The sequence below is a fragment of the Musca autumnalis genome, unplaced genomic scaffold, assembly GCF_047663935.1.
Source record: "Musca autumnalis isolate F117 unplaced genomic scaffold, ASM4766393v1 scaffold_2, whole genome shotgun sequence".
NCBI classification, from domain to species: Eukaryota; Metazoa; Arthropoda; class Insecta; order Diptera; family Muscidae; genus Musca; species Musca autumnalis.
The window spans coordinates 64,524,966-64,534,868 of record NW_027411755.1 but is presented as its reverse complement, the minus strand read 5'-3'; the positions used below and the strand labels follow the sequence as shown (position 1 = coordinate 64,534,868).

Sequence of the window (9,903 nt, the reverse complement as noted above, 5' to 3'; positions counted from 1 at the left end):
CATCTAGATCGGATCTACGAAGGTCTACGACCCGAGTACAGACATTATGTCCGGCGTCACGATTTTGCCACCCTGGATGAATATAGCTGGGCACTACGAACAAAAGTATTCAGATGGCCGATCAGAGAGTGACGAACTGTGAATCGGATCTACGTATGAAAGTGGAATACCGGGGCAAGACGTCTGAGCTGGCGGTAACGGTTGTGCCGGCGTTAGCAGAACCACTCATCTTAGGCATGGATTTCTGTCAGCGCGAAACTGCTGGTTAACTCTGGATGGAGAACCAGTGCCACTAGTCGTTACCGATCCTATCGTGGATATTGCGCACACAATTACATCCAGAGCTGTAATTACCGAAGATCAGGCAACTGAATCAATCGCCTCGCTCATACACCGTTCCGAAAAAATTGCTAAAACCTCCGCCAATCGTTCGGTAGCAGTACACACCGTTAAGCTAAACGTACCCATCAAACAACCATACAGGCCACCAGTGGAAGCTCAGCCTCGTAAAATCTCGAACGTGGTCTTGCCGCCACGACAGGTGAGTTTTCACTCAGTGACAAATATGGGCCCTGCTCCGTTAGCACGTTTCGCCCAGCGTAACTCGTCATCTGTCATTCCTTTTGGTCCACAGACAATCAAGCCCAGAGACATGCCGATCATAAACGAACCAGTTCCAGATCGGCCAGGTCATGGCCAACCGCGAAAGTCAGCGACTGCAACCACCTCTGTCGCAAATAGACAAACGATTCAGATCCCATCACCCCAGCAGAAACGAACCCGTACATGCAGTAGTCAACCGAAGGCATCAGCGACAAAATTCACACCGATCCTCAAAAGTCGACGACCAACCCGACTGCCACAGCCGAATCCAAAGCCAAGGGTCACAACACGATCGCACAAAGCCGACGACACCTAGCCGAGCATCACCAGCCCGAGCCGAGGATTACCAACACGTTACACCAAGCCCACGACACTTAGCCGAGTATCATCAGCCCAAGCCGAGGGTCATAGAAACAATCACACTAAGCCGAGTGCCACCAACCCGATTACACCAAGGCGAGTGTTATCAATCCGAATACCACAAGCCGAGTCGCTTCAACACGACCACATCAACCCGAATATAACAAGCCGAGTAGCTTCAACTCGACCACATCAACCCGAATACAACCAGCCGAGTCGCCCCAACACGACTACACCAAGCCGGGTATCATCACCCCGAAGACATCAACCCGAGTCGCTTCAACACGACAACACCAAGCCGAGTAACATCAACCCGAGTCGCTCCAACACGACTACACCAAGCCGAGTATTATCACATCAACCCGAGTCGCTTCAACGCGACTACACCAAGCCGAGTAACATCAACCCGAAGACATCAACCAGAGTCGCTTAAACACGACTACACCAAGCCGAGTCGATTCAACACGACTACAAAAACCAGAGTACAACCAGCCGAGTCGTTTGGTGCGAGTACTACAGCCGAGCATCAACGCAACAACCACTACCACTGTGTACGATCGACCTGCTACCAGCGCACCGCCGAGCCAACTACCACAACTTTACCAACATCACTCTTCCTCTTGTCGCCGAAGACGGTTGACTGCGAGCCCACAGTAAGATTCCATCCTGCTGAGACGAATAACCAACACATATAATTTCATATATCACATAAATATCCACATGTTAATCATAAATTAAGTACCAAGAGGTGATAATCGTGTTTTCACTTAAGGTTTCGTGTGTCCTTGAGTTGACCCTGGCTGCGACTGAACTCACCTCAGCCTTAGACAAAACCCTCGTTATAAAAGTTTCATAAACGTTGTTTTTTTGATGTTTTAAAAAACAAAGAGAAATTGACACCAACTTTAAAGTCGCCTAATGGTTATGACTGGTATAGAACAACATGAACAAAAGGAACGAGATGAACGAAAGGAACTATATAAACGAACGATTCGGCTATCGTTCCGATCGTTCCAGTCTCGGGATAGTTCCAATGAACTAGTTCGTTCCGGTACTACACAACTCTAGAAGCAATCATATTCCCATGAACTTAATATCTGCCTGCCTGTGTACTCAGATGATATAATTTAAATGACAGATAACCCAAATCTCTTCAAACAATGATTGATAATTTGGAATCATATTGCTATAGATGGGGAATGAAAGTTAACGAGTTGAAATTTGAAATAATGGTTTTCAGAAAATGATGAACATTTTCAACTGATGAAAAATTGGACTTCAATGGCGGGGATATTGTTAACCCCAAAGTTATCGTTTACTAAAGATTTACAAGGAGAAGAAGAAGCTACAAAAATGTCCAACTAAGCTACATGGAAGAACTTCTTTTCAAAACCATTCGTGAAGCTAAAATCGAAATGATAAATTTGTCGTTCCATTTGTAGTTATTGTGCCTCATTATAGGGAGTAAATTTTACTAATTGAAAAAACTATATCGATATTTCATTAATAAAATATTACAACTTCCAGAATCTACACTAAAATATGTATACAGCAAAACTAAACTACATACACCAACATATTACTAAATGCTACTACTACCTGTCTAATTTTCTTGTCTACAAGACTAATTAACACTTCTGTCCACCACCACACATACACAAGTTACTCCTTCCATTCCTTATTTTCATGCCTCCGCAATACTTGTTTTACTAATTTCTTGCTTCCTTTTCTATAGTCTATGTGTGTAATAATTTAATGGTTTCTTTTACATCTCTTATAACAGCATCATGTCCCACCTTTACTCGCCTATTGCGGCTAAGGTTTCTTTTATGGAAAATATGAGTGTGCAATCCGCAAAACATGCTACTTGTTGGAAAAATCCTGTATGATTACAAACAATTTTTCTACTTGATTTTCCTTCTTAATAATACATGTCACTTTCGTGATACCCAGGTACGTTATAAGCAGAGTGCCTCAGAAAGAGAATTCTGCATCCTTGCCTTCTGTTGATGTTTTTGTAGATTTCGTGCCATTTTTGCACATCAAAGTCATTTTGTTGGGGTAGTGGTGGCTATGTCTCCCTATTTGCAATAAAGTTTATCATTAATGTGCTATGAAATGAATTGCAGTGTCACTCATATTGTTACTTAAGAAAATTGCAAAGAAAAAGGAAAAGTATACAGAAGTAATAATAAGATATTGAGAAAGTTAAAGTAAAATAGCGGGTGACGTAGGGGATAGAAGATACCAAGGAACGGTCCTGACCGGCTTTAACATGGCAAAGCCCTGGATTTATCTTGGTCCCTCTTTCATCTCAAGTGGACACTGACCTCCCCGTGGTGTCACCTGGGGAACTGTCTTTAATACCCGTTGAAGGTAGTGAGCTAAAATGTGCCGCGCGTTCACCCATAAGAACGTTAACAAGTAAAAAAGCGTTAAGTTCGGCCGGGCCGAACTTTTCATACCCTCCACCATTAAATATTCTGAACTAAAATGGAATAATTAGTTTTCATTCCTGTCCCCAACTTTAAGTGGGTACGTTAAAATGTCAGATAATGTACATAAAATGCTTCATTCGGTAGGCCCTTTTTTATGGTGCCTATATCTAACTATGTATGTTGACAATTTTTGGTGGGCTAGAAATTGGGACGTGCCGTTATATAGAGGTTATAATAAAACATGAACCTATGTTGACAGTTTTTGATGGGAGCCTTTAATGTCAAATAACTCCTAATTCGGTTAAAAATTGTAGCTAGAATCCTCAAAATACCGAAAATCGGTACATAACGTGGGAACTTCAAATGTCATTAACAGCTAGTTCGGGGGTATGTGGGCTATACGAAAATATGAACTTAAATGAACAATTTTTCTTGCAGAATTTTTGTTGGATTTTAAAATTCAAATTATAAAAAGTTCGTCCAAAAAATAAAGCTAAGGTACGGAAAATCGGGAGGTTTGTTTTGGGCTATACCAAAACATGGACCTACGTTCGGTTAAACATTTTAAGTAAAATCCTCAAAGTACCGAAAATCGGGAATTATCGTTATATTGGGGCTATGTTGAAAATTGTTGATGCAGATGTGTGGTGACCACTACAACCTTCAAATGTCAAATTACAGTTAGTTCGGTTAAAAATTGTAGCTAAAATTGCCAAATTATTGAAAATTGGGAGGTACCGTTATATGGGAGCTATATCCGAACATGGAGTTATGTTGAAAATTTTTTATGGAGAGGTGTTGTGACCACTAAGAACTTCAAATGTCAAATTACTGCTAGTTCGGTTAATATTGTAGTTAAAATCATCAAATTACTGAAAATCGGGAGGTACCGTTATATGGGAGTTTTATCAATACATCGACCTTTTTTGACAATTTTTGGTGGAGAGGTGTGGTGACCACTAAGAGTTTCAAATGTCAAATGTTCAAATTACAGATAATTCGGTTAAAACTTGTTGGTAAAATTCTCAAAATACCGAAAATCCGTTATATGGGAGTACCGAAATCCGTTATACCGAGGTACCGTTATATGGGGCTATACCAAAACATGGACCTACGTTCATAATTATTTCGAATATAAGTTTTTTTTTTGTCACTAAGAACCCTAAATATCAAATTATAGCTAGTTCGGTCTAGAAATGCGACTTGAATCGTCAAAATACCTGAAATCGGGCGGTAACGTTATATGGGGGCTATTCCAAAACATTGATCTATGTCCACTAGTTTTGTTATATAAGTTTATTGACACTTCAGAACCCTAAATGTCAAATTAGAGCTAAATCGGTCTGAAAATGAAGCTAAAAACGTCAAAATACCGTAAATCGGGGGTACCGTTATATGGGGGCTATACCAGAACTTGGACCTATGTCCACAACTTTTGTTATATAAGTTTATTGACACTTAATAACCCTAAATGTCAAATTAGAGCTAAATCGGTCTGAAAATGAAGCTAAAAACGTCAAAATACCGTAAATTGGGGGGTACCGTTATATGGGGGCTATACCAAAACGTGGACCTATGTCCACAAGTTTTGTTATATAAGTTTAGTGACGCTTAAGAACCCTAAATGTTAAATTTGAGCTAAATCGCTCTGAAAATGTAGCTAAAAACGTCAAAATACCGCAAATCGGGGGGGTACCGTTATATGGGGGCTATACCAAAACGTGGACCGATATAGCCCATCATCGAACTTGACCTGCCTGCAAACAAAAGACGCATTTTCCCAACATTTCAGACAATTTTGGTGGAGAGGTGTGGTGACCGCTAAGAACTTCAAATGTCAAATGTTCAAATTACAGCTAATTCGGTTAAAACTTGTAGGTAAAAATCTCAAAATACCGAAAATCAGGAGGTACCGTTATAAGGGGCTATACCAAAACATGTACCTATGTTCATAATTTTTTCGAATATAAGTTTTTTGGTCACTAAGAACCCTAAATATCAAATTATAACTAATTCGGTCTAGAAATGCGACTTATATCGTCAAAATAACTGAAATCGGGCGGTAACGTTATATGGGGGCTATACCAAAACATTGATCTATGTCCACTAGTTTTGTTATATAAGTTTATTGACACTTAAGAATCCTAAATGTCAAATTATAGCTAAATCGATCTGAAAATGTAGCTAAAAACGTCAAAATACCGTAAATCGGGGGGTACCGTTATATGGGGGCTATACCCAAACGTGGACCTATGTCCACAACTTTTGTTATATAAGTTTATTGACACTTAGTAACCCTAAATGTCACATTATAGATAAATCGGTCTGAAAATGTAGCTAAAAACGTCAAAATACCGCAAATCGGGGGTACCGTTATATGGGGGCTATACCAAAACGTGGACCTATGTCCACAACTTTTGTTATATAAGTTTATTGACACTTAAGAACCCTAAATGTCAAATTATAGCTAAATCGCTCAGAAAATGTAGCTAAAAACGGCAAAATACCGTAAATCGGAGGGTACCGTTGTATGGGGGCTATACCAAAACGTGGACCTATGTCCACAACTTTTGTTATATAAGTTTGTTGACACCTAAGAACCCTAAATGTCAAATTATAGCTACATCGGTCTGAAAATGTAGCTAAAAACGCCAAAATACCGTAAATCGGGGGGTACCGTTATATGGGGGCTATACCAAAACGTGGACCTATGTCCACAAGTTTCGTTATATAAGTTTATTGACACTTAAGAACCCTAAATGTCAAATTATAGCTAAATCGGTCAGAAAATGTAGCTAAAAACGTCAAAATACCGTAAATTGGGGGGTACCGTTATATGGGGGCTATACCAAAACGTGGACCGATATAGCCCATCATCGAACTTGACCTGCCTGCAAACAAAAGACGCATTTTCCCAAAATTTCAGCGTCCTAGCTCCATTTTTGTGGATGCTAGAGTGATTACCACAGACGGACGGACGGACGGACGGACGGACGGACGGACGTGCACAGATCGACTTAGAATTTTACCCTGATCAAGAATATATATACTTTATAGGGTCGCAAATGAGTATTTCAATGCGTTACAAACGGAAAAACAAACTTAATATACCCTCCATACTATGGTGGAGGGTATAAAAACTAGAATAAAATATAATTTAAAAAAATTAAGTTTCAGTGTTTTATTTAAACTAGGAAATAATTTGTCGCTTAGCCTCAATAAATATATCCTTTCTCATGATGGAATCTCTCAAATAAAACGCTTGCCGTTTAATTTTGCCACCATTTATAATTTAAATGCAAGCGTTTTATTTGAGATTTCATCATGAGAAAGAATATATTTATTGCGGTTAAGCGACAAATTATTTCCTAGTTTAAATAAAACACTGAAACTTAATTTTTTAAAATTATATTTTATTTTTATCTTTTTAGTAAATAAATTTTTTTGACCACTGAGAACAAAATTATAGTCAATTTAGGCCGAAAATTTAGATAAAAATATTCAAATGCTTGAATCGTGTAGTACCGTTATATAAAGGCTATACCAAAACCTGGACTTATGTCCATAATTTTTGGTGGGGAAGTTTCTGTACCATTGGGGACTCCAAATGCCAAGTTACAGGCAATTCGGCCTCAAAATGAAGATAAAATCCTCAAAATAAAATATATGTACCTGAAATCGGGTGGTACCGCTATATGGGGGCTGTAGGAAAAATTGGGACCATATTCATGTATTGTCATCCAAATCTGAAAAGTGTGCAAAGTTTCAGTTCGATTGGTGAAGTGCAACTGTGTGGAAAATGAGTTACCTGAGTTGAAATGCAAGTTAAATAAAACACCGTTAAAACACTGTAAAATGTACCAATCTCTGTTTTAGTTCCATATTCATGTGTTGTCATCCAAATCTGAAAAGTGTGAAAAGTTTCAGTCCGATTGGTCAACTGCAACTGTGTCAAAATTGAGTTAACAGATTTGAAATGCAATTTAAATAAAACACCGTAAAAACACTGTACAAATGGTCAAAATGGACCAATATTGGTTTTGATTTCTTATTCATGTATTGTCATCCAAATCTGAAAAGTATGCAAAGCTTTAGTCCGATTGGTCAACTGCAACTGTGTCAAAATTGAGTTAACAGATTTGAAATGCAATTTAAATAAAACATCGTTAAAACACTATAAAATGGATCAATGTTGGTTTTGATTCCATATTCATGTATTGTCATCTAAATCTGAAAAGTGTGCAAAGTTTAAGTTCGATTGGTCAGCTGCAACTGTGTTAAAAATGAGTTACCAGATTTTAACTAAACGAACCAAAGCAAGTTAAATAAAACACTGTAAAAAACAGTTTACTATGAAAAAACGGAAGAAGAAAAAAAAACAAACCCCTCTAAAGTTGAGGAACCCCGCAAACGATCTGCGAATCTGCACCTGGAATCTTCGCACTCTTTATAGAGAAGGTGCAGTTTACGCATTGGCAGATGTAGTGCAAAAGTACAAGGACGTCATTACTGCCATACAGGAAATACGATGGAACGGGAAAGGCGTCACAACAACACTTAAAGGTGACGCACTGTATTGTAGCTGCCATGACACAAAGCATGAGTTTGGTTGCGGATTGGTAGTTGGTCGGAGGTTAAAACATCTGGTCTCCAGCTTCACTCCCATGAATAAAAGACTCGCTGCAATTCGATTAAAAGCAAAATTCTTCAACATCAGCTTTATTTGCGCTCATGCTCCCACTGAAGACAAGGACGAACAGACCAAAGATATATTTTACGAGCGCTTAGAAGAAACTTATAACCGTTGCCCTGCCCATGACATTAAAATAATACTAGGCGATTTTAATGCCAAAATTGGAAAGGAGAATGAATATCTTTGGTCCAACAGTCGGGAAATTCAGTGTCCACATTTAAACATCTGACAATGCTATGAGGCTGACAGACTTTGCAGCTGCAAAAAACATGGTAGTTATTCATAAGGGCACCTGGCGGTCGCCAGATCAAAGATCAAGAAATCAAATTGATCACGTTGTGATAGATGAAAGACAAACATCAAGTGTGTTAGATGTACTATCTTTCCGAGGTGCAAACATAGACTCGGACCACTACTTTGTTGCAGCAAAGGTACGTACCAGATCAAACGTAGCAAATAAAGTGTGAACAGACACAACACGGAAGTTGGACATCGGTAAGCTGCAATCACAACCGATAGCCACAGCATATTCCACTCAACTGGCCCAACTGCTTAATCAAAGCACTCCTCGCCTCGATAACATATCAGAACCATGGCAAAACATTACCCACTCCATGCAAACAGCCGCAAAATCAGTACTTGGATACCAGAGACCTCCACCAAGGAATCCATGGTATGACCAGGAGTGTCGTGCTGCTACCGAAGAGAAAAATGCGGCGTATAAGGCTACTTTACAATCAGTAGCAACGCGTAGCGCACGAGAGAGGTATCGGGAGAAAAGGAGAGAGGAGAAACGTCTTTTCCGCAGGAAAAAGAGAGAGATGGAAAAGCGGGATTGTGAACAAATCGAGATGTACAGGAGACAGAATGAAGTCCGAAAATTCTACCAAAGAGTAAAACATCAAACTGATGGCTTTGGAACTGGCACATCCTCCTGTAGAGACCAGCAAGGTAATCTGGTAACTGATACAGATAGTGTGCTAAGGATATGGAAAGAGCATTTTTCCGAACTGTTGGTATCCAATAGTAGCTAAGTCGACGAAGATACCACAGATCCAGGTAAAGACAGCAATAAACCGGCTGAAGAATAATAAGACAGCAGGAGCTGATGGCCTACAAGCCGAGCTGTTTAAAACCGGAGGCGACACACTGAAAAGGTGTATGCATCAGCAAGTTAGCTTCATCTGGCAGGAAGAACGCGTACCTGATGATTGAAACCTGAGCATCCTGTGTCCCGTCCATAAGAAAGGAGATAAGACTTTATGCTCCAACTAAAGGGGCATAAGTCTTCTCCCTATCGCCTGTCAGGGATATTGTGCGAAAGACTAAAGCCCATGGCCAACGAAATAATTCACCATACCAATGCGGCTTTAGACCTGGCAAGTCCACCTTTGACCTGATATTTGCCCTGTGGCAAATCCTGGAGAAGACCCAAGAGATGCAGATCGACACCTACCGATTATAATGCAGCCTTCGACAGCCGCTACGAATTTGGTATCCCCTCAAATATCATTCGGATTTGTAAAATGACTCTAACTGACACAAGATCTTCAGTTAAAATAGAAAAGAACCTCTCGGAAGAGTTTTGTATCAAAATAGGTTTCAGGCAAGGAGACAGCCTTTCGTGTGATATTTTCAACATCCTGCTAGAAAAGGTTATACGAGAGGCAAACGTCAAAAGAAGTGGCACAATCTACACCAATAGCCACATGTTACTTGCTTATGCTGACTATATAGACATCATGGGACGATCAGTAAAATAAGTAACCGATACCTTTATGGAGGTCGAAGGAGAATCTGCTAAAGTGG

The 9,903-nt window shown here is 39.7% G+C and overlaps 1 protein-coding gene across 1 annotated transcript in view; it reads right to left on the bottom strand.

Annotated features, from left to right (window-relative positions):
• Positions 1 to 1,528: 1,528 nt before the first annotated feature.
• LOC141392257 (uncharacterized) overlaps positions 1,529 to 9,903 on the bottom strand; it is a 59,031-nt gene continuing 50,656 nt past the window's right edge. Inside the window, exon 3 of the mRNA XM_073965209.1 lies at positions 1,529 to 1,629. Coding sequence (XP_073821310.1) covers positions 1,529 to 1,629 — 101 coding nt within the window. The remainder of the gene's footprint in view (positions 1,630 to 9,903) is intronic.